This window comes from Lactuca sativa, chromosome 1 (genome assembly GCF_002870075.4).
Source record: "Lactuca sativa cultivar Salinas chromosome 1, Lsat_Salinas_v11, whole genome shotgun sequence".
Classification (NCBI taxonomy): Eukaryota; Viridiplantae; Streptophyta; class Magnoliopsida; order Asterales; family Asteraceae; genus Lactuca; species Lactuca sativa.
The window spans coordinates 92,225,364-92,251,555 of NC_056623.2; the positions used below are offsets into that span (position 1 = coordinate 92,225,364).

Consider the following 26,192-nt stretch of genomic DNA (forward strand, 5'->3'; position numbering starts at 1 on the left):
GGGCCCGTACTACCGAGGGCATCGGGTCAGTGCGTAGCCCAAGTAAGAATCCTTAGGGTACCAGAGATCAAGTAGGATTAGGATATCGAGTGTGTGTACACCCGAGCGAGTCTCTGATATCTTCAGTTGTATTTCAGAGAGGTATCATGGTGGGGACACGCCACAGAGCAGGGACTAGTGGGGGTGTGAGCGACAAGGGGCTCCACCAGATGATTCATCATGAGGTGGCTGTTGCCAACCGTGCTGAGATTCAAGAGATGTTCGGGTCTATCAAGACCACCCTAATAGAGACATTTGAGGAGAGATACGCTGCTCTTTCTGATGTTGTTGTTGCTACGGCTAGACCGCAGGGTGGTGATGCATTGCTGTTCCGGGAGTTCAACAACATAAAACCACCGGAGTATGATGGGACCTAGCACCCGATTGCAGCGATGAGGTGGATTTCAGACATCGATGGGTGTTTCTTCACCTGCTCATCTCCAGAGTATTTGAGATTCTGGTTCGCGTTGAACCAGCTTCGCTTGGGAGCGAAGGACTGGCGGAAGTTTGTGATGGCACATTATTTGCTTGCTGACCTTGCTGCAGGGACTTGGGAGAGGTTCATTGCTATGTCCCGAGATGAGTACGTTCCCCAGGTGGAGAGGGAGCATTTGGCCCAGGAGTTTCTGACCCTCAAGTAGGGTACTGAGTCTGTCACAGTGATTACGAGGATGTTCCATGAGCGGGCGATGTTCTGCCCAGAGCACGTATCCTCCGAGCAGGCACGTATAAGCCGATATCTGATCATTTTGAGGAGGGATATACGAGAGTTCATGGCGAACTCGACGTACCGGACATTTGTTGAGCTTCAGGAAAATGCCCGGAAGAGGGAGATAGAGCTGGAGACCCATGCTAGTGAGGAGGCAGCCAAATGGACCAAGCCCGCTGATTCGAGATCTAGGAGTCAGAAGGGCCGCACTTGTGGCAAGTGCGGCAAGAGCCACGATGGGGTGTGCAGAGCGGGGTCTTGCTACAAATGTGGCAAGGAGGGGCATATGGCCAAGGATTTTCCCAACGGGTTTGCAATATGCTTTCACTGCAACCATACCGGACACCAGAAGGCAGAGTGTCCATAGTTGCGAGGGACAGCCCACAGAGCATCTCAAAGATCTGCCCCTGCTGCTATCAGAGCCACCGAGAGCCGGCCAGTGAAGACCGAGGTACCGAAGGTACGAGGGAGAGCCTTTCAGTTGATTGCGGAGGAGGTCCGCGTTGTGCCCGATGTCGTGGCTGGTATGTATCCTTTCATGTATTTATTTTGATGTTTGGGATATTGTGTTTATTTTATGTTATGCGTAGATACTTTTCTTGTGAGTTCTGTACCTGCCTTGGTGTTATTTGACTCGGGTGCGAGTCGGTCTTTTGTATTTGTGGCTTTTAGTCAGCACATCAGTATTAGCTGAGAGGCGTTGAGTCCACCTCTGAGAGTTTCCATAGCTGACAAGAGGATAGTGTATGCCACCGAAGTGATCCGAGGGTGTGTACTCGAGATTTTTGGCATTGAGTTTCCGATTGATTTAGTTCCTATTGTGATGGGAGATGTCTGTGTCAACGTGGGCATGGACTGGTTAAGCAAATTTGAAGTGGTCATCGACTGCGAGAGACAGCTGGTGACTATATGAGACCCCAGTGGGGGAGTTCTTACGGTGTACGGCGAGGGTACACGATCTAGGTCAGCATTTTGTTCGGCCGCTAGAGCGAGACAGATTCTACAGCAGGGCTGTAGTGGGTTTGTGGCGTATGTGATGGATACGAGGGTTGATTCAGGGAGGTCGAGGACAGTTGATGAGGTTCCGATAGTGCGAGAGTTCCCAGATGTTTTCTCAGAGGAGTTGTCGGGCGTGCCTCCTGAGAGGCAGGTAGAGTTTCGTATCGATTTGGTTCCGGGGGCAGCACCTATCGCCAAGGTTCCCTATTGCCTTGCACCTCCAGAGTGATGGGTTTTAGCCATAAGAACATCCTATGTGCTCATACAAACCCTAATGCTTGGATCTAGGTTTCTCTATTGTACATGCAATTCATCCAAGACTTTAAACCCTAGATCTAGCATATGATAATCAATATTAACATAACAATGGGTTTAAGATATTACCTTGATTGTTATGTAGCAATAACAATCTCAAATCCTTCTTGTAATGACTTTAGAAAGCTTAGAGTCACAAGTGTCATTCCTCTAATGGCTTACAAACACCAAGAGCAAGAGGATGAAGAATGAGGAGAATGGAGGCTGCCCAAAACGTGTGAAAACCCTAATCAACAAGTTCACCACGTTTTTGGGGCTTAAGGGTCCTTTAAATAGTGAGGCTATTAGGGTTATCTAACAAGGAAAGCCTAATTTGGATGCTTAGGCCCTAAGCAACCCATGGACTCCTTCCTTAAAGGCCTAGGATGATTTCTAATGGGTTTCCCCATAGAATTCGTCCACCCCTTTAATATGGAGTCCATTAGCTCAATATTCAACTATCACACAATTGACAGTTCTATCCCTTTAGTTTAATTAATATCTTTTAGCCACAAACTTAATTCTTAATAATTCTTGACTAATATTAATTAAACAATATGATTTCTCCTTTAATATATTATTCACATAATATAATAATAAATCATAATTAATCCTTTCTCTCCATAGTTCATCCTATCAAGTTGCTTTGGTGAAGACAACCCAAAAGGACCATGCACCATCGGGTCAAGTACATATCAAAATAGTTATGGACTTAGACACTAATCCAACAGTCTCCCACTTGGATAAGTCTAATAACTTTTCTGCGTATGACATCAAATCCTGATCTACAATCGTAGCTTTCCAAAGACGTTGTCAATTCTGATCTTATCAGATACGCGTGTCCTTTAGATAAGGGATCATATATTCCTCCATTCTAGATATCGTACAGATTTGAGACATGAACTTAATCATTCCCTCTATAATATTTCACAACTTCCGATTTATGATGACTGACAACAGACTACAATTGAACACATCAATTTAGTCCCGGCTTGGCCAAGCGCTTAGGTGCCATCACTAAATCATCGAGAGGCCCAAAGATATCACTTTTATCCTACTTTGGATAAAAGGAACGGATAAACTTTGACTCAGTGCTCGCTTGCACTCACTTACCGAATTACACACAACAATATGTTTTATAACACCAAGTTTCTGGTGCGTTTACATATTATCAATGTGCAACCGACTCGCAAGATATAACTCACACATCTCGGTTTCAAGAATATAAGATATTATCGTCTCACCTATCACTCGTGATAAAATCCATGAAGTGATCCAAGTGAGCGTGGGTTTAATCCAATGCTCAAATCATATTCATAAGCACTCATGAACGTTGCAGCAAACATTTGCTTATGTCTAATACACTTTAGATAATCCACACACCAATTCATGACAGTCTTCATTCGTACCTACTTCCAACATACGAACGACTGTGGCCCGTTCGAATAATTTGACTGTTCTGAACAAATTAAATTATTCAGGAAGTGAAAACATGCAAAGTGAAACACAAGAATAATACTAACCCCATATGGCCTCAAACCTTTGAGTATAAATAAAACCCATTTTATTTATCACCATATCGATTACTCATTATTTGTTGTTTCGGGTAATCAACTTCTTACTTGAATTATTACAATACTTGTCCCATGCTCTTAGCATGCACACAATGTTTACCTATGGTTCTTGCTTTGTGAAATAGATCAAATGAACATATTTCCAATCATACTCATTTTACAACTCCTAATCCTTTTCACAAGTGAAAGAATATCAAATTCTTACACTTATAAAATATGCTAGATTCTAAAATTTTATGCAATGATCCTTTCGTAATGTCAAAGCACAAAAGTCACAATGACTATTGCCAATGAAATTACAAAGTCCTCTATCTGAGATTGTTACAATACAATTCTATAGACGTGATGTCTCTCACTCAAAGTACATTCCTTTGAACATCCTTTTGCATAAAACTTCTAATCTAGATATAGATTCTCAATATCCAACTCCTAATATGGAACCATTTCCATATTTTCCATATGACAACTCATTCTTAATAGAACCTTTTCTATTCATAATAATGTCGATATGGTCCATCCAATACTATACTTCCAACTACTCACAAGCGACCAATCCTCAGCGAGCTTTGGATCGTCCTTTGATAGTTGTTTAATTATCTTAGTCAAAACCGATTCTTGTCCTTTTTCCCTCTAAATGCGCTAGACGTTTTGAAAATTTTAGAATGGTCAAATATTATAGCATTTGCAATCGATCCTATACCCGAAGTGTATGGGACACGATGCATAATGTCTTACATAAAGATTTGATACTTTATCAATCTTCTGCCATAATATCTTATGTGTCACGTTCTTTTGATTCGAATTATGAAGAGGAATGTCGTAATCATAATAGAAATTTAAGAACTCACTATGTATCCTTGACTAATTTTATTAACATTCCATAACCTAAGCCTTTAGTTTTGAAATGAAGCATAATATTCTCTCCCTTAATTATAGACAAACAACTATTCAACCCTTGCAACTTTGCAAAGTATGACCCTTGTTTTCTATAATTAATATTGCTAACTTGCAATACTTGCCTTAATAATCATGCAATCATAACATTTATGCTCCCACTATTATGATGATTATTATAAACATAACACTTATGCTCCCACTAGCTTTCACACGTATTCAGAAACAACTTAACTTTCAGAAAAACAATGCCTACTGAATTTCTTTAAGTTCATATTTCTAGTATTCAATGCTTTGATAATCTTTTATCAAGGCTTCTTAAACTTATACACCTTTGCCTTAGATAGCTCATATGTGTGTCTTAAACAATTCAGACTAATTGCCAAATCTCACAATTTGAATCATGGAAAGGGATACTGTAACCATAATCGAATTCGAGAATACAATTTCACAATCTTCTTAAAATCTTTCTTAGTGAAAGCATTTCCTCATAGTCATTTTAATGAAGGAGGAAATCTTATGACACTTCGATTTTAATGGTGTATGTGTTCCTATCGATGTGAATTTGTTAAAACCAAAGTTTATGACAAATTCAAACTCATATGGACCGAGCCTTCTCAATCTTGATTTCTTGCCTTATGGTAACACGGCTGCCCACCATGTCTTCCAAGTAGTTAAGCAGCTCACACTTTCCTATCAATGTACTTTTAATTGATCAAGGTCCTTGCCTTTTATGAATTCAAATCAGAACTCATAGGGCTCACATGCATAATTAACTCAATTGGAACGGTACAGAAAACAAGATGATGTCAACACGATAGGTTGTAAACCTCAACTCGTGTGCTAGTGATGATTGATAAGGTTTATTTTGATTTATTCATGAAACCTTTCAAGACATTTAAGACTCCCACTGACTCCTTGACATATAAGATTCTCTTGTCAATAAGCATTTCTTGACAAACAAATATTCAAGAGTTAGTGTAGCTTTTATCAAGACAAAACACTTCATAAATTGGTCCTAGTTGGTCTTTGTCTTATCCAAGACATCACAACTTTCCAATTTCAAATGTGCAAGAATAAGAAAACCTTTTTCCAAATTCTACATTTGATGAATATTATAAACCTTCTTAAGAGTTGTCACTCAATGTCACAATCTTAAATTTAAGACTTGTTTTGGAACGAAGTATGATTGACTTCTTGATTTAACCATTTCTTCAATTCTTGATTTCTCTTCTCAGACATACAATTGTACTATGACTCACTTAAAGGATCAATTGAGATATGGTTCTTAATCATTAATACCTATCATAAAACATAATAAAAGGTACTCTCCCTTCTTCTTAGAATAGAGAAACTTTTATCTTTTTGCCTACTTGATTCTTCTTATTCGTTTTGCTATTGATTTAAACTCTTTCAATCAATTCAGAATTACACTTACTCTTATAAGTATAATCATATTTACTAAACCTTTAGTAAATCATGACGAATATCTTTGTTACTCTTGTGGTGGACTCGATCACAACTTTGTGTACTCGATCTCCTAGTCCTTCACTTGACACTTTGTCAGCGAATTAGTCTAATTTCCAAATATGAAATTTCTCATTCATCGTGCAACCAAGTTGCATGATTCCAAGTTTCTGTCCAATTGAAACTTGGGCGATGAGAAACTCTCCCTATTTGGTAAATTCTTGACATTTCCATAAATAACGTAATTAAGAATCACATCCATTTGTTGTAGAAATATGTGAACATCAATTTTTCATAACGATTTCATTGCAGGGAAATAAATAAATAAATAAATGAGTCAAACCAAAACTTATTTTATTCATAAAAGCAGCGTAAAACATTTGTCCTTACAATGCAAAATCAACTGAAAACTATGTAGTCAAAAGAAAAAAATTCCTAACAACTCTATCATAACTTTCTATGCTCAAAATCTAATCTTCAAATCCATGCGATCGAGATCCATTTCTTCGTGATTAGACTCATCTTGCTCTTTCATCAAGCTTCCTCCCTTTTCACTGATCCTGCAAAACATTTAAATGCAATCTTATCACATCATGTATGAAGAATCAACGAATAGGGACTTAATGGAGTTAGATAGTGGGTTTTACCTGAAGCACAGCCATACTCTTTGACTCTCCCATCTTCTGGACTCTTCAGGCTCTTAGGGCAGACTTGTATCCAATGCCCTTTCTCTTGGCAGCAAACGCAGGTTGGTTCTCCTAGAACGTCCTCGGAAGCATGGTTGGTTGACTTTCCCAACAAATATGCTCCATTGCCTTGCCAAATCATTTCTGATTCAGCAGCAATGAGCATGTAAGTTAAGTCAATGAGGCTTGCGTCATGATCCATCATATGATACTTTCTTTTGAACTCATTATATGATTCAGGGAATGACTGCAGAACCCAGTCCACAGCCAAATTATCAGGGAATGACGCACCCAACATTATCAACCTATCGATGTGTGATTTCATTCCTAGAACGTGGGCACACACGGGTTTACCATCTTCATGTTTCATTTCCAATAGGGCTTTAGTGACATTGAACCTTTCAATTCTTCGATCTTGTGCGTTAGGGAGAATAAGTGGAGGAGGTGGAGGAAGTGAAGCATGATCTCTTGTTCCTCGATTGAATCGTGGAATATCATCTTCATGTGGAATGCTTGTTCCACAGGATTTAGGAAGACCATAGTTGTCGTACTTTGACATCTACAAAACGGGAGAAAATAAATTCAAGTTAGTTGATTTATTGAGTCCTTCATAAATCACCCAAATGAGATATTAAGGCTAGGACCCAACACAATATTCCACAACTCGAGAGAGGGATGTCGTAACCCAAATTGCAGAACATTTGAAGGTAAGTGAATGACGATTCACTAATTTTCCACCATGAAAAACGAAAAATAGATTAAGTTTTAAATGTATTGTAAACTCCTAGATCCTTTGAGATTCATTGAACTTTTCAATGGCATGTTTAAATCTCGATATGCCCCTCTAGTTTGTGATTGGGATGTCGAGGATCACAAAGCGGGTGTGAATAACCATGCAAACTTACATGGTGCCCCCACATGTTACAGTCACCTATTCGATGTGTCGGTTAACCACACACGCTCCACCGAACTATGACAAACATTCAGTTACCCTTTTCTACCTTGGCTTAGAACAATTTAGTGTGTCGGTTAACCACACACGCTCCACTGACGTCTTCGCAAGGGCACAAAGTGTAATTCCATGGAATTGCATCAATTCACTTTTGCCTAAAGTAACTAAGATTGGGAATTTTGTAAAAACATTTAGATACTTTTGTACTTCATTATACTTATAATGGAAGGTTTCTGTCCTATCCTACCCGTTCGGCTAACGACCCTCCACTAGTCAAGAGTGCGGTGGGTAAGAGTGGATACCCATTCAATTGCCATTTTATAGGCAATTTCCTTAAACACCCCTTATAGAACAGCTTCGTGAATGAGGTCTACTAACGGTAAGACTGACTTTTACTCATACATATATATATATATAATGTTAGACTTTTAATGTTATATATAGTATAGGGTGTATTTTATACTTTTAAAATACTATGTGGTCTAATTTAATAGATTACACTTTTAATTTAATTTAATTGTAAACCAAAAAACTATATGGATTTATTAAATCTCTTTTAATTTTACACCTTAATTAATTAATAAAATCATAAGGGTGTGATTTGAACTTTTCAATACAATACTAGGGTTTTAGAATTTAACATTCCAAAATTAAACTTTTAATCAACTTTTAAATTCCAAAACTTGAGGGCAAGTTTTGAAACATTTCAAAACATTAGGGTTTAGAATTTAAATATTTCAAAATCAAACCTTTTAATCAAAATTTAAATCCCAAAACTTGAGGGCAAGTTTTTGAAACTTTTCAAAACGCAAGGATCAAATAGAAAATAACTTAAATTAAACAATTAATCTAATTATTATCTAATTTGACCAAAAATCAATTTCTTGCAAGATAAGTTACCCAATTAATAGAAATAATCAAACTTTAATCAAATAAGGAAGTTATTATCTAATCAATTGGTAATTATCTTTTGTTTAATCAAGGATACACTCAAAATATGATTAAAATTCTAATTTTAATGACCCATAACAGTTAAGGCAAGTATCTTTGAGTCAAACAGCAAGAAATCCCGAAACTGGCTCCTTCTAACGCTCGAACTCGCCGAGTTCCTCAATGGACTCGCCGAGTAGGAGCCAACTCGCCGAGTCCACATTGGAACTCGCTGAGTTCAGCAGTCAGAAAGCCAACATTTTGATTTTGCAACCAGAATGAACATGCAAGGCATCAATACAATAGAAACCAATCAAGGCTCTGATACCACTGATGGGTTTTAGCCATAAGAACATCCTATGTGCTCATACAAACCCTAATGCTTTGATCTAGGTTTCTCTATTGTACATGCAATTCATCCAAGACTTTAAACCCTAGATCTAGCATATGATAATCAATATTAACATAACAATGGGTTTAAGATATTACCTTGATTGTTATATAGCAATAACAATCTCAAATCCTTCTTGTAATGACTTTGGAAAGCTTAGAGTCACAAGTGTCACTCCTCTAATGGCTTACAAACACCAAGAGCAAGAGGATGAAGAATGAAGAGAATGGAGGCTGCCCAAAACGTGTGGAAACCCTAATCAACAAGTTCACCACGTTTTTGGGGCTTAAGGGTCCTTTAAATAATGAGGCTATTAGGATTATCTAACAAGGAAACCCTAATTTGGATGCTTAGGCCCTAAGCAACCCATTGACTACTTCCTTAAAGGCCTAGGACGATTTCTAATGGGTTTCCCCACAGAATTCGTCCATCCCTTTAATATGGAGTCCATTAGCTCAATATTCAACTATCACACAATTGACAGTTCTAGCCCCTTTAGTTTAATTAATATCTTTTAGCCACAAACTTAATTCTTATTAATTCTTGACTAATATTAATTAAACAATATGATTTCTCCTTTAATATATTATTCTCATAATATATTAATAAATCATAATTAATCATTTCTCTCCATAATTCATCCTATCAAGTTGCTTTGGTGAAGGCAACCCAAAAAGACCATGCACCATCGGGTCAAGTACATATCAAAATAGCTATGGACATTGACACTAATTCAACACAGAGATGCAGGAGTTATCCTCGCAGCTTCAAGAGCTGCTAGAGAAGGGTTTTATTCGGCCGAGCAGTTCGCCGTGGGGAGCGCCTATCCTTTTTGTCAAGAAAAAGGATGGTTCACACCGGATGTGCATTGATTAGCGGGAGTTGAAGAAGTTGACGGTCAAGAACCGTTACCCGTTGCCGAGGATCGACGATTTGTTTGATCAATTGCAGGGAGCATCTTGGTTCTCCAAGATTGACTTGAGGTCTGGATATCATCAGATGAGGGTGCGAGATGAGGATATCCAGAAGATAACATTCAGGACTCGTTACGGGCATTACGAGTTCGTGGTGATGCCTTTCGGGCTCACCAATGCACCGGCGGCATTCATGGATCTCATGAACATAGTGTGCAGGCCGATGTTGGACCGCTCGGTGATCGCGTTCATCAACGATATATTGGTGTATTTGAAATCCAGAGAGCAGCATGAGAAGCACTTGAGGGAGATCCTTGGAGTTCTTAGATCGGAGAGGCTTTACGCCAAATTCTCCAAGTGTGATTTCTGGTTACGGGAGGTCTAGTTCCTTGGGCACCTCGTTAACCAGAATGGTATATTGGTCGATCTGGCCAAGATCGAGGCAGTGATGATTTGGGAGGTGCAAAGATCCCCCAGCGAGATCAGGAGTTTCCTAGGGTTAGCTGGCTATTATAGGAGATTTATCAGGGATTTCTCCAAGATCGTCGTGCCACTCACCAAGTTGACCCGGAAGGGTGTTGTTTTTTCATGGGGCCCAGAGCAGCAAGCCTCCTTCGAGAGACTTCTCCAGAGACTATGCGAAGCCCCGGTGTTAGCCCTTCCGGAGAGGATGGAGGACTTCGTAGCGTATTGTGATGCGTCGATATCGGGGTTGGGAGCGGTGCTTATGCAGAGGGGTCATGTGATAGCATACGCATCGAGGCAGCTGAAGCCTTATGAGATGAGGTATCCCACCCACGATCTGGAGTTGGGGGCAGTGGTGTTCACCCTCAAGATCTGGCGTCACTATCTGTATGGGGTTCGGTGTACCATATACACGAACCACAAGAGCCTAAAGTATTTGATGGATCAACCCAACCTAAACATGCGGCAGAGGAGATGGTTGGATGTGGTGAAGGATTACGATTGTGAGATCCTGTACCACCCGAGCAAGGCTAACGTTGTATCCGATGCCCTGATTCGTAGGGCAGATAGTGCCCCAATATGGGATATTTGTATGAGGCTGACAGTGATGACCCCAATATTTGACGCCATTCTAGGGGCCCAGGCTGAGGACATGAGACCAGAGAACTGTAGGAAGGAGCGGGTTATCGGGCAGGTATCGGAGTTCGTCACCGATAGCCGAGGGCTTATAACCTTTCAGGGACGGGTTTGGGTGCCGTTTGTGGGCGGAACGCGTACAATCTTGATGGAGGAGGCGCATAGATCGAAGTTTTCGATCCATCCCGGGGCCATTAAGATGTATTTGGACCTGAAGAAAGAGTATTGCTGGCCCTGTACGAAGAGGGATGTTGCATGGTTCGTTGAGAGGTGTTTGACCTGTCGCAGGGTTAAGGTCGAGCACCAGAGACCGCAAGGTAAGTTGCAGCCGTTGGAGGTTCCCGAGTGGAAGTGGGAACAGATTTCTATGGATTTTATCACCAAATTGCCGAGGACTGCTAGGAGCGTCGATGCAATTTGGGTGATTGTGGACAGGTTGACGAAGAGCGCTCACTTCTTTGCTATCAGTGAGAGCTCTTCTGCTGAGAGGTTGGCAGAGTTGTACGTGAAAGAGGTGGTATCACGGCATGGGGTGCCGATCTCCAATGTCTCGGATCGAGACGTGCATTTCACTTCCAGATTCTGGAAGAAATTTCATGAGGAGTTTGGCACGGGGCTGCATTTTAGCACCGCATACCACCCACAGACCGACAGGCAGAGCGAGCGGACGATCCAGATGCTCGAGGACATGCTTTGGGCATGTGTACTGGACTTTGGAGGGAGTTGGCACACATTTTTTCCTTTGGCTAAGTTTTCCTATAACAACAGCCATCATTCAAGCATTGGTATGCCACCCTTTGAGCTGTTGTATGGAAGGAGGTGTCGGACTCCCATTTGTTGGGGTGAGGTCGGTCAGCGTGTGATGGGTAGTACAGAGATAGTACATCAGACGACTGAGCAGATTCAACAGGTATGGCAGAGGTTACTGACGGCTCAGAGTCGTCAGAAGAGCTACGCAGACAGACGTCACTCGAAGCTCGAGTTCCAAGTGGGTGACTTCGTACACCTGAAGGGATCTCCTTCTAAAGGAGTGATCTGATTCAGGAAGAGAGGGAAGTTGGGGCCTCGGTATATTTGTCCTTTCAGGGTGACTGCCAGGGTGGGCAGGGTAGCATGCTGTTTGGAGCTACCTGCGGACTTGAGTCGGATTCACAATACCTTCCACGTGTCTAAGCTGAGAAAGTGCATCGCTGATAAGTTGGCAGTGGTTCCATTAGAGGACATTCAGGTGGATGCAAGCTTGAACTATGTGAAAGGTTTTAGGTATAAGAACAATCCTATATGCTCATACAAACCCTAATACTTGGATCTAGGTTTCTCTATTGTACATGCAATGAATCCAAGACTAATAAACCCTAGATCTAACATATAATAAAATAAATTAGGGTTTAGATAGCTTTGATTGTTATATAGCAATAACAATCAATTCCTTGCTTGGATTGGCTTTAAAAGCTTAGTGCCTCAAGTGTTGCACCTCTAATGGAGTCACAAACACCACTAAGCAACTTGGATGAAGAGGGAAGTTAGGAGGCTGCCCAAAAACAGCTAGAAACCCTAGAGAATTAGTTGTCCACGTTTTTGGGGCATAGGGGCCCTTTATATACATGTAGGCTATTAGGGTTTACAACTAGGAAACCCTAATCTGGTTGCTTAAGCCCTAAGCAGCCCATGGACTCCTTTAACATATCCCTTGGACGATTTCTAATGGGCTTCCCATAGAATTCTTCCAACCTATATATTATTAGGTGATCCATAGCCCAATTATAATTATCTTATAATTACAACTCCAGTCCCCTAAGTTTAATTAATCTCTTTTAGCCACAAAATTAATTATCAATTAATTCTTGACAAATATTAATTAAACAATATGATTTCTCCTTTAATATATTATTCTCACAATATATTAATAAATCATATTTAAACCTCTCTCTCCTTAATTCATCCTACATATTGCTATGGTGAAGGCAACCCAAAAGGACCATGCTCATAATCGGGTCAAGTACATACCAAAATAGTTATGGACTTAGACATTAATCCAACAGTCTCCCACTTGGATAAGTCTAATAACTATTTTCCGTATGAATTCAGAACCTGATCAGCAATCGTAGCTTTCAAAAGTCGCTGTCAACTCTGATCTCTTATCAGATAGCGTGTCCTTTAGATAAGGGATTATATATTCCTCCATTCTCAAGATATCGTATAGACATAAGACATGAATTTCAATCATTCTCTCTATACCATTTCCCGACTTCCGATTTATGACGACTGATAACAGACTACAATTGAACACATCAACTTTGTCCCAGCTTGGCCAAGCGCTTAGGTGTCATCACTAAATCATCGAGAGGCCCACAGATATCGCTTTTATCCCACTTTGGATAAAAGGAATGGATAAACTTTGACTCAAATGCTCGCTTGCATTCACTGATCGAATCACACACAACAATAAGTTTTATAACACCAAGTTACTGGTACGTTTACTTATTATCAATGTGCAACCGACCAACAATTAACAGCTCACACGTCTCGGTTTCAAGAATATACAATATTATCGTCTCACTAATCACTCGTGATAAATCCATGAAGTGATCCAAGTGAGCGTGGGTTTAATCCAATACTCTAGTCTTATCAAAGAACTCATGAACTCTGCAGCAAACTTGTGCCATGTCTAAACACTTCAGACAATCTACAGACAGATTCATGACAGTATTAATTCATACCTACTCCCAACGTATGACCGAATGTGGATGTTTGAATAGCCGAGTTATTCTGGAAGTCAAAACATGCAAATTGAAACATAACAATAATACTTAATCCTATATGGCCTCAAACTTGTGAGAGTAAATAAAACACTTTTGTTTAACCACCATATTGATTACTCATTATTATCGTTTACTGTTTCAGAAAATCAACTTATTACTCAAATTACAACAATAGTTGTCCCATGCATAAAGCATGCACACTATGTTTCCTATCGTCCTTACTTTGTGAAATAGATCAATTGAAAAACCTTTTCAATGATGCTCATTTCACAATTCCCAATCCTTATCATTAGTGTAAGAACACAAGGTTCTTTGCTACTATTAGAATATGCTAGATTCTAACATCTTATGCAACGATCCTTTCGTAAAGTCATAGCACAAAAGTCAGCAAGACTTGGCTAATGAAATTATGAAGTACTCTATCGGAAATTGTTACAAGACAATTCCATAGACGTGAAGTCTCACATTCAAAGTACATTCATTTGAACATCCTTCATGCATAAAAGTTTCTAATCTTGGCATAGACTCTCAATATCCAACTCCCAATATGGAAACATTTCCACATTTGCCATATGACAACTCATTCTTAACATAATCTAATCTATTCATAATAATGTCGATATGGTCCATCCAATACCATACTTCCAACTACTCACTAGCGACCAATCCTCAGCGAACTTTGGATCGTCCTTTGATAGTTGTTTAATTATTTTAGTCAAAACCAATTCTAGTCCTTTTTCCCTCTTAATGCGCTAGACATTTGGAAAATTTTAGAATGTTAAAATATTATAGCATTTGCAATCGATCCTCTACCCGAAGCGTATGGGACACGATGCATAACGTCTTACATAAAGATATGATACTTTAACAATCTTTTGCCATAATATTTTATGTGTCATGTTCTCACAATTCGAATTATGAAGAGGGATGTAATCATAATCGAAATTTAAGAACACATAATGTATCCTTTGACTAAAAATATCAAAATTTCTAAATCTAAGCTTTAGATTTTGAAACGATGTATAATATTCTCTCCCTTAATTATAGCAAAACAATTTTTCAACCCATGAAACTTTGCAAATTGAATCTTTGTTTTTCTATAATTAATATGGCTAGCTAGCAATACTTGCCATAATAATCATACAAGCATAACACTTATGCTCCTACTATCATGATGATTATTATCATATAAGCATAACACTTTTGCTCCCACTATCTTTGACATGTATTCAGAAAACAAATGAACTTCCAGAAAACAATGCCTATTGAATTTCTGAAATTCATATTTCTAATACCAGATGCTTCGATAAGCCTTTATTTAAGCTTCTTAAACTTATACACCTTTGCCTTAGATAACTCATATGTGTGTTTAAACAATTCAGAACTTATGTTACTAAGTTCCAAATGTTGAAACTAATTACCAAATTTCACAATTCAAACTATGGAAAGGGATGCCGTAACCATAATCGAATTTGAGAATACAATTTTCACAATCGCTATCTTCTTAAAATCTCTCTTAGTGAAAGCATTTCCTCACAGTCATTTTCATGAAGGAGGGAATCTTATGACACTTAGATTTTATGGTGTATGAGTTCCTATCCATGTGAATTTTCCAAAACCAAAGTTTGTGACAAATCCAAACTCATATGGACTGAACTTTTTTAATCTTGATTTCTTGCCTTATGGTAACACGAGTGCCCACCATGTCTTCCAAGTAATTTAACAACTTACCCTTACATATCAATGTACTTTCCATTGATCAAGGTGCTTTGTCTTTATGCATTCAAATGAGAACTCATAAAACTCACATGCATAATTAACTCAATTGGAATGGCACAGAAACAAAATAATGTCAACACGATAGGTTGTAAACCTCAAGTCGTGTGCTAGTGATGATCGATAAGGTTTATTCTTGATTTGTTTTCGAAACCTTTTCAAAAACATTAAAACTCCCACTGACTCCTTGACATATTAAATTCTCTTATCAAGAAACATTTCTTGATAAACAAATATTCAAGAGTTAGTGTAGCATTTATCAAGACAAAACACTTCACAAATTGGTCCTAGTTGGTCTTTGTCTTATCCAAGACATCACAACTTACCAATTTCTAATGTGCAAGAATAAGAAAACTTTTCCAAATTCCACATTTGTTATGTGTTATAAACCTACTAAAGACTTTTTCACTCAAGTCACAATCTTGACTCTAAGACTTGATATTGGAACAAAGTATGATTGACTTCTTGATTTAACCATTTATATAATTCTTGTTCCTCTTCTCAGACATGCAAATGCACTAAGACTCACTTAGAGGATCAATTGAGACATGGTTCTTAATCATTAAGACCTATCATAAACACAATCAAAGGTACTCTCCCTTCTTCTTAGAATAGAGAAACTTTTATCTTTCTGCCTACTTGATTCTTCTTATTCGTTCTGCTATTCATTGAAACTTTTTTCAATCAACTCAGAATTACACTTAATCTTATAAGTACATTCATATTTACTAAACTTTAGTAAATCATGACGAACATCTTTATCACTCTTCTGGTGGACTTGATCAACGTATAGTCTTGTGTACTTGATCTCCTAGTCCTTCAATTGACACTTTGTCAAAGAATTAGTCTAATTTCCAAATATGAAGTTTCTCATTCATCACATAACCAAGTTGTATGATTCCAAGTTTCTGTCCAATTGAAACTTGGGCGATGAGTAACTCTCCCTATTTGGTAAATTCTTGACATCTTCACAAATAACATAATTAAGAATCAAATCCATTATTGCTAATAATAGAAACCTTCAAACATCAATTTTTTCATACACGCCATTGCAAGGATAAATAAATAAGATAAAATCAAAATTTATTTTACTGCAGAAAAACTTGTCCTTACAATGCAATTCAACTGAAAAACTATGTTATTACATATTTCTTAGCAATCTACCCTAACTCATAAGTAGCAGCTCAAAAATCTGATCTTTGAATCCATGCGATCCAAATCCATTTCTTCGTGATCAGATTCAGCAGCTTCTTCATTAAGCTTCCTTTCTTTTCTTCGATCCTGAAAAACATAAAAATGTAATCTTATCACATCATGTATTAAGAATCTAGAATAGGAACTTAAAAGAGTTAGTTAATGGATTGTACTTGAAGTAGAGCCACACGTCTTGACTCTCCCATCTCTTAGATCTCTCAGGTAGTTAGGGCTGCTTCGTCTCCAATGCCCTTTCTCTTGGCAATAAAAGCAAATGGACTCCTTTGGCACAACACATCGGACAATCACAGACTTAGCTCTTTCTAGACTTCCAGTGTTGCCAATGTCCCTTAAAGTTTGGGAGTTTGATTCACTAGACAAATTTACTTGACTAGTACGCCAAATCATTGCTGATTCAGCAGCTATAAGCAAATAGGTGAGATCAATGAGGGTCATGTCGTGATCCATCATATAGTACTCTCTAACGAACTCACCATATGATTCAGGAAGTGACTGAAGAACCCATTCAACAGCCAACTCACTTGAAATCTCGTCACCCAACATATTTAACCTATCAATGTGTGACTTCATCTCTAAGACGTGTGCACACACACGTTTCCCATCTTCATGTTTACTTGCCAAAAAGGCTTGAGTGACCTTGAAATGTTCAAGCCTTTGAACTTGTGGGTCAGGGAGAACAATTGGAGGAGGTGGAGGAATTGAAGCATGACTCTCATTTCCTTGATCGTATCTCGGAACGTCATCTTCATTTGGAAAGCTTGTTCCAAAGGATTTAGAAAGACCATTGTAAGATTCAGACATCTACAAAACGGGAGAAAATTCAAGTTAAGTTGATTGAGTCCTTAATAAAACACCCAAATGAGTTATTAACGCTAGGATCCAACACAATATTCTACAACCTAGAAGAGGGATGTCGTAATCTAGTTGCAGAATATTTGAAGGTTGGTAAATGACGATTTACCAATTTCCACCATGAAAAACGAAAAGAAAGATTATGTTTTAAATGAAATGAAACTCCTAGATCTTTTGAGATTTATTGAACTTTTCAATGGCATGTTTAATCTCGATTATGCCCTACCATTTGCGACTGGGATGTCGAGGATCATAAACAAGGTGTGAATAACCATACGAATCACGTGGTGTACCCAATGCTGCTATCACCTAATCAATGTGCCGGTTAGCCACACACGCTCCATTGATCTATGATAAACATCAAGTCACCCTTCGCTACCAATGTCATCCCAAATTAGTGTGTCGGTTAACCACACACGCTCCACTAACATTTGACAAGGGTACGAAGTGTAATTCCATGGGTTAGCATACAATTTCACATTTTGCCTAAAGTAACTATGATTTGGGAATTTGTATAAGCATTTAGTTACTTTGTACTTCATTATACTTATAATGGAAGGTTTCTGTCCTATCCTACCCATTCGGCTAACGACCCTCCACTAGTCAAGAGTGCGGTGGGTAAGAGTGGATACCCATTCAATCGCCATTTTATAGGCAATTTCCTTAAACACCCATTATAGACCAGCTCGTGAATGAGGCCTACTAACAGTAAGACTGACTGTTTACTTATACATATATATAATATTAGACTTTTAATGTTATATATAGTATAGGGTGTATTTTACACTTTTAAAATACTAGGTGGTTTAACTTAGTAAATTATACTTTTAATTTAATTAAATGTAAACCAAAACTTTATGGGTTTATTAAATCACTTTTAATTATACACTTTAATTAATTAATAAAACCACAAGGGTGTGATTTGAACTTTTCAAATTACAAGGGTTTTAGAATTTAACATTTCAAAATTAAACTTTTAATTAACTTTAAAATTCCAAAACTTGAGGGAAAGTTTTGAAACATTTCAAAACATTAGGGTTCAAAATTTAAACGTTTCAAAATTAAACTTTTTAATCCAAATTTAAATTCCAAAACTTGAGGGCAAGTTTTGAAACTTTTCAAAACATAAGGGATCAAATAACAAATAACATAAATTAAACAATTAATTTGGAGATTATCTATATTTGACCTAATCTCATTTTATTCATAAGATAATTACCAAATAATTTAAATAATTCATATTTATCATATAAGGAAACTATTATTCAAAAGATTTGAAATTGCTTTTGTTTTATGAAGGATAATCATCCAAATATAATAAAAATCGAATTTTATCGTCAAAATGCGTTTTTGGTATTAATCATTCAGCAAAACAGCAAGAAATCCCGATATCCCCTCTGTCAGACCCCTGGACTCGCCAAGTCAGGGACTGGACTCGCCGAGTCAGGTCGGGCAGAGGCCAAAAAATCGTTTTTCAGTAAATAATTCAACATAGCATCACATACAACAGAAACCAATCAAGGCTCTGATACCACTGAAAGGTTTTAGGCATAAGAACAATCCTATGTGCTCATACAAACCCTAATGCTTGGATCTAGGTTTCTCTATTGTACATGCAATGAATCCAAGACTAATAAACCCTAGATCTAACATATAATAAACTAAATTAGGGTTTAGAGAATTACCTTTGATTGTTATATAGCAATAACAATCAATTCCTTACTTGGATTGGCTTCAAAAGCTTAGTGCCTCAAGTGTTGCACCTCTAATGGAGTCACAAACACCACTAAGCAACTTGGATGAAGAGGGAAGAGAGGAGGCTGCCCAAAAACGGCTAGAAACCCTATAGAATTAGTTGTCCACGTTTTTGGGGCATAGGGGCCCTATATATACATGTATACTATTAGGGTTTACAACTAGGAAACCCTAATCTGGTTGCTTAAGCCCTAAGCAGCCCATGGACTCCTTTAACATATCCCTTGGACGAATTCTATGTCCCATAGAATTCGTCCAACCTATATATTATTAGGTGATCCATAGCCCAATTATAATTATCTTATAATTACAACTCCAGTCCCCTAAGTTTAATTAATCTCTTTTAGCCACAAAATTAATTATCAATTAATTCTTGACTAATATTAATTAAACAATATGATTTCTCCTTTAATATATTATTCTCATAATATATTAATAAATCATATTTAAACCTCTCTCTCCTTAATTCATCCTATATATTGCTATGGTGAAGGCAACCCAAAAGGACCATGCTCATAATCGGGTCAAGTACATACCAAAATAGTTATGGACTTAGACAATAATCCAACACTATGTTGAGAGGCCGATCGCGATTCAGGATAGAAGGATCAAGACTTTGAGAAACAAGGAGGTGTCATTGGTACAGGTCCAGTGGCAACATCGGAAGGGTTCCGAGATGACCTGGGAGCCAGAGTTGGAGATGCGCGAGCAGCATCCAGAATTATTTGTGGAAAGAGACTTCAGGGGCGAAGTCTGATTCTAGTGGGGGAGAATTGTAACATCCAGATTTCCAGTTACATTATTTATTCATTCTTTTTTTGGATATTTTTGGAGGAACTCGGCGAGTTGATGCTTAGACTCGCCGAGTAGTGTTGTGATTTTCCATCCGGGTTAATGACCAGACTCAGCGAGTCGACTAGTGGACTCGGCGAGTCCACGTTGTTTAATGAAACCCTAATTTATGGGGTTTTAGACCTATTTAAAGGCCCTTATGGCCTTCAATTGCGGCTACCAGTTGATAGAGAGAGACCCCAGAGTGTATGAACGTTTTGAGAGAGAAAGGAAGCCATTTTTGATCCTTGTGTTGGTGATTTTGCAAGAAGAAGGTGACCAAGGCAAGAGGAAACTGAAGAAGGTGCTAATCTATGGATTTCAGAGCTTAAGGACTTCATCTTGAGGTATATATTCGATCCCCTTTCAGTTTTGGTGTAAGTTTTGAGAGTTAGGGTTTCTAGCCCCTTTTTTAGTATGATTTGTGAAGCAATTGGTCCCTTATTGTGTTGAGGCTTCGAATCTGGATCCAAAGAGGTCCAGAGACCTTATCTTCTTGATCTTTATGGGTGTCATGGAGAGTTATGAGCTTAGGGTGGCATATTGAGGCCATTTCTTCAAATAGAGCCATTGGGTCTTTGCATGGGCATCAAGATCCAAAATTTACGTATTTATTTTGCTTCAGGAGGCCAGATCTATGAGTTAGAGGAACGGATCTGACCTCAGGAGCTCATTTGAGTTCGAGCATGGCATGAACTCGTCGAGTACCAAGAGCAGACTCGGCGAGTAGGGTTAGGGTTTCCCCGTAGTTCACTCAGCGAGTATTTGCCGAGTTGGGGGAATGACTCAGTGAGTCCAAAGGAATTAGAGGGTCAGAGTTCAAGGTGGAACTCGCCGAGTTCATATTGGGACTTGTTGAGTTGAGTCGGGGTGGCCCCGTGACTCATGCTAGGTGTGACCCGTCGAGCAGGGGAAAGACTCGACGTGTCATGCGGGACTAGAGGGATAGTGGACACACATAGACTCACCGAGTCACCTAAGTGCACTCGGCAAGTCGGGTCAGAGTCTAACCGTTGACTTTGTTGACTTTGAGGATTGGTCAACACTGGAGTCTTCGTGTCCAGAGAGGGTTGAGTCTAGTCTCTAGAGTTATATTTATGAGTGTATTTCACTTTATGTGATTAAGTGGAGGCTAGACCGTATTGCTACAGAGTCAGAGACTTACCGAGACATCTGAGGTGAGTCTACTCACTATACTTTACCTTTAGTGGTAAGTAGGGTTATGTGACAGAGTATCTTGTATGATATGTATGTGATGTGTTGCACTGTATTATTTCTATGTGATTTATGCTGTGTGTATTCCAGAGTTTACAGAGCTAGGACCGGAAGGTCCACAGAGTTAGGACCAGAGGGTCCACAGAGTTAGGGCCAGTGGGCCCACAGAGTTATATCCTCGAGTGGCTAACATGTGTTATATGTGGTATTTTGGGGAACTCACTAAGCTTTATGCTTACAGTGTTATGTGTTATGTGTTTCAGGTACTAGTGATGATCGCGGGAAGGCGCCGTCATGATTCGTACACACACATGGGATTTTATGTATTTCGATCTTGGGGAATGTTTTTGTGAAACAAAGATATGATACAATGAGATTTTGATAATAAATGTGTTTTGAAAATTAAAAATTGTTTTAATTTTTACGGTGTTACAATTTGATCCAAATAGAACTCAGATATGGTGTTTTAGCTCTAGATCTAACTCATGCACCAAGATCTCATCATATTATCTGCAAATAAACCCTAAAACTCCATGAAAGATGGATCTATAAAGGGGAAAGCCAAGGATAACGATTCATTACCTCCAAAACGACCTCCCACTGAAGAATAAGCCGAATCTCCACAAATCTCCTTGATCTTCAAGATATCTTCACAAAATCACTAATCTAAGCTCCAAATTGCTTCCAAGGACTCTCACTCATGATTTTAGGGTTTCTGGATCTCAAAGGGAAGTAAGGTGGCTGAGGGGAGGACATTAAGTCCTTTAAATAGGGTGCAAACCCTAAGATTAGGGTTTTCCTCTTCCAGCACTGACTCGTCGAGTCCAGCCGCCGACATGGCGAGTCAGACCACTTATCACGTGCTCTTCACACGCTCCGACTCAACGAGTCATAGCACCAACTCGCCGAGTCCATCCTTCTAATAAAACTTTACACCCCTGAACTCTTGCTTCTAAACTTGGGGTGTTACATTACTTCTTTGTGCATGAGCTAACAGACCGGCGGCATTCCAACCCGATGGTTAAGTGAGCCTAAAGATATGTCATCCTGAGGATGACAGTACCCATTGTATATTGGCATTCCAACCCAATGGTTGATGGACCTAAGGTATTCCAACTCGATGGTTGACGAGACCCATAGTATATTGATATTCCAACCCGATGGTTGATGGGTCTGCGGTATTCCAACCCGATGGTTGATTGGACTCGACATGTTGTTATTGCATATGTTATTTGTTTGTGTGTTGGTACTTTAGGGGATCTCACTAAGCGTTGACTTATAATTTTGGATTATGTTTTAGGTAGTACAGATGATCGTGGGAAGGCAAATGCATGACCATACACATCCTCATGTTTGACTTATGATTTTGGTGGACTCTGATGTCGAAAATGTTTTAAAAATTATGTTTGTAAACAATTTGTGAATTTGGGTTGGTTTTAAAAAGTTTATATTTCTTGTCATTTTTATGGGTGTTACACCATTTAAGAACAAAGTACTTTTCATATGCTGAATGAATGAACATGTACATGTGTGTGACTTTATATAGCCACAATAGAGTTACAACCATATGCAATAGACCAGGAAACAATAGAGGAAGAATACAATTGTATTTCACTCAATATTTACACTTTAAATATCCTTAAATATATGGAAGATAGGGATGGTCTCTTATTTCTTAATAGATATTGCTTCGCTTATTATGTAGGCAAAGATTAATCGCTAAACGTCTTTTAGCCGGTCGGGTAATGTCTAGGGACTAATCAGAAATTAATCAGGACCTATTTGAAATTTTTACATGAAATTTTTACAACACTAGTATTTTCAGTTTTTTAAGAGACCAAACTACAATCAAATTTACTTAAAATGGCCACCAATTAAAAAAAATAATAATTTGTATATTTTTTCTTGAAAAAATACATACAAAAGAAATCATTTTTACGGATCCGTATTTTTAAAATATCTACCATGAAACTCATAAAAGGCCCTATTCCGTCCATAACATGATAACACAACACATGCCGGCTGCCGACTAGCTTCAGCCGTCGGTGTCCCTTTTTCCCCAATTTAAACTTCTTTAATATTCTATTATTTAGTATTCTATTATGTTTAATCATACAGTCATTAAATAGATATATAAAACAAATTTGAGGTCATTTTCGTTAAATTTTTAGAAATAACGCCCAATTAACGATTGAGCGCCTACTTCAATATAATCTTTTAATTGAATAACACTTAACACATTTAAAAAAATGTTTTTACAAACATCAATACTTTCCTTAAGTATTATCTTTTTTCCCTCTTTGCGTGTATAACCTAAGCTATCAAACAATCAAAAAAGGTATTTGTTTATAGGGTTTGGTTGTTATTACTTTACCAGAAACCAGTTGCATTCTTTAAATAGCTCACCTAAATAACTAATCAAACCTCATTTGGTCCGGCCGGATAATTGTATAACAAACGTTAAATCTCTTTCATATATGGTTAATAATTTAAACGAAAAATGCTAGTAATAACTTTTAACTTCACAACCATTAATTTTAAAAAATGACACGAAGTGTATCACTTATATCTTTTTACTATTTTAAAGATCTTTATAAAATATATATACCAATAATGTTCATTCTTCTAAAATCTTCTTAACATAATTAGTTAAACCTCATCCACCTGCCAAAATTCCCCGTATTTACGTTTCTGCCCCCGCAACGAGCCTTATAATTGAGGGTAAAAAAAAAAAAAAAAAAAAAATACCACAACATATCATGGTTGTTGATTTTACAAAGTAGGAGAAGTAGGTCACCTATACAAACACCACCTTGAGTAGACTCATCCATGCCAATTTCCCCTATATATTAATGCATAAAATCTCCATACTCTACCAACCCATAACTTCAACCTCCTGTCTTTTTATTCCACCCAAATCACATTCAAGAAACTACACAAAAAGCCCAGAAAAACCCAAATGGCGCATCATCAAAAGATAGCATCGATCACAATGATTCTAGCAATCACAATGGTGGCTCTATATGGTGGTGCAACAGCTCAATCATCAGGGTGCACAAGTGTGCTAATTAGCTTGTCCCCATGCCTCAACTACATTTCTGGCAACACATCAACCCCATCATCAGGATGTTGCAGCCAACTCGCGAGTGTAGTCCAGTCACAGCCAGAGTGCCTGTGTCAAGTCCTTAATGGTGGTGGCTCATCTTTGGGTCTTAGCATCAACCAAACTCAGGCTCTTGCATTACCCAGTGCATGCAATGTCCAGACACCACCAACCAGTCGATGCAATGGTAACCAAAATAAACAAATGAATACTTTATTATATAGAATTGATATTATTTGATTTTGATACAAATACGTTTTTTTTTTTTACTAATGGGTGTGAGTTATGTTTTGAAATTTGACAGCTGCTTCTCCAGGCAATTCCCCTTCAGAAACCACACCTTCTTCGGGAACCACACCTTCGGATAAAGGCAGTGAAACGAACAATGTGCCATCAACAGATAATGGTTCATCAGATGCATCTTCAACTAAATTCGCAACCATTCCTATTGTATTTACACTACTTTTTGCCGCATATGCTATGGTGTTCTAAGTTATTAACTACTATATATTATAATGTATACTTATTTTCCTTTGATTCTTACATCTTTTTTATTAGCTATATTGTGAGCTTTTCCAGGGATATTGTATGTACGAAATTTTTTTATGGCAGACTTTGTATTGCTTCGGATAAATTAATATGATTTTCCTGATATTGAATTTAAATCAGTCTCCATGAATTTTTACCATTTCGTAATACACTTATTGGTTTTCTCTATGCATTGACAAGTCTTTGTTTGTGCTGTGAATCGAATAAATTGCAAGAACAATTGAAAGCTTTTGGCCTCTTTTGTTTTGTTGTTTAAGCTTTCGGTGTAGTTGCTTTTGGCCTCTAAGGCTATGTTTGGCGGATTAGCTGAAAAGCTAGCTGATGACTGAAAAGTTAGCTGTTAAATAAAAAACTAGCTGATAGCTGAAAAGCTAGCTGATAAAAAATAACGTTTGATAAAATTAGCTGAAAAGCTAGCTGAAATATATAAAATTACATAAAAGGACATGTAAGAATATGTGTTTCTATAATTAATTAAGGGGTGTATTTGGAAAATTTTAAAAAGGCTCCTAAAAAACTAGTCTAAGTAGCTTTTCAAAAAGCTAGCTTATCAGCTACTTTTTGGCTTACCAAACACGACAACATAAAAAAACTCGAAAAATAAGTTAGCTTATCAGCTAGCTGTGGCACACCAAACACAACCTAAATCGATATATTTTTTTCAATCACGTTGACCATTTTCCAATCAAAATTACATTTAAAATCATATAAATACATTTTATTATATTTAAAAACCATATTTTTTGAATAAATACAAGTTTTTTCATTTAAATAGTAATGTTATGTATAAATATATATTTTTTATATTATAATCGTATTTTTCATTAAATATGCAATTTAATACGAGCTTAGAGGTGCAGAGTGCACACTCAGGTAAATTCTTGTGAACAAAAAATTATAGATTTTGGAAAATATTTTTGAAACACAATCCTTCAAATATCCAAGTTATACATGATATTCGTTAACCTTTTTTCTAACATAAAATACGAATAAAACAAGAGATACTGAACAATGTTCATAAGATACAAACCGTAAAGATTATATAATAATAATAACTAGAAAGGTTACCCTTGCTACGTGGGGGCCAGAAGGATTCGATGTTGTTTCCGAAACGACGTGCACATATGATATTGGGTGCAACCGAAGTAAATGATGCCTATTGGACTAATGCAGCAAAGAATTAG

At 37.8% G+C, this 26,192-nt stretch overlaps 1 protein-coding gene across 1 annotated transcript; it reads left to right on the forward strand.

Moving 5' to 3' along the window:
• The first annotated feature begins 24,222 nt into the window (after positions 1 to 24,222).
• On the forward strand, positions 24,223 to 25,127 carry LOC111915877 (non-specific lipid transfer protein GPI-anchored 5). The gene is made up of 2 exons (XM_023911505.3): positions 24,223 to 24,646; positions 24,764 to 25,127. Exons 1-2 carry the CDS (start codon positions 24,316 to 24,318, stop codon positions 24,949 to 24,951), a joined length of 519 nt encoding a protein of 172 aa, XP_023767273.1. The 5' UTR covers positions 24,223 to 24,315; the 3' UTR covers positions 24,952 to 25,127.
• The last annotated feature ends 1,065 nt before the right edge of the window (positions 25,128 to 26,192 follow it).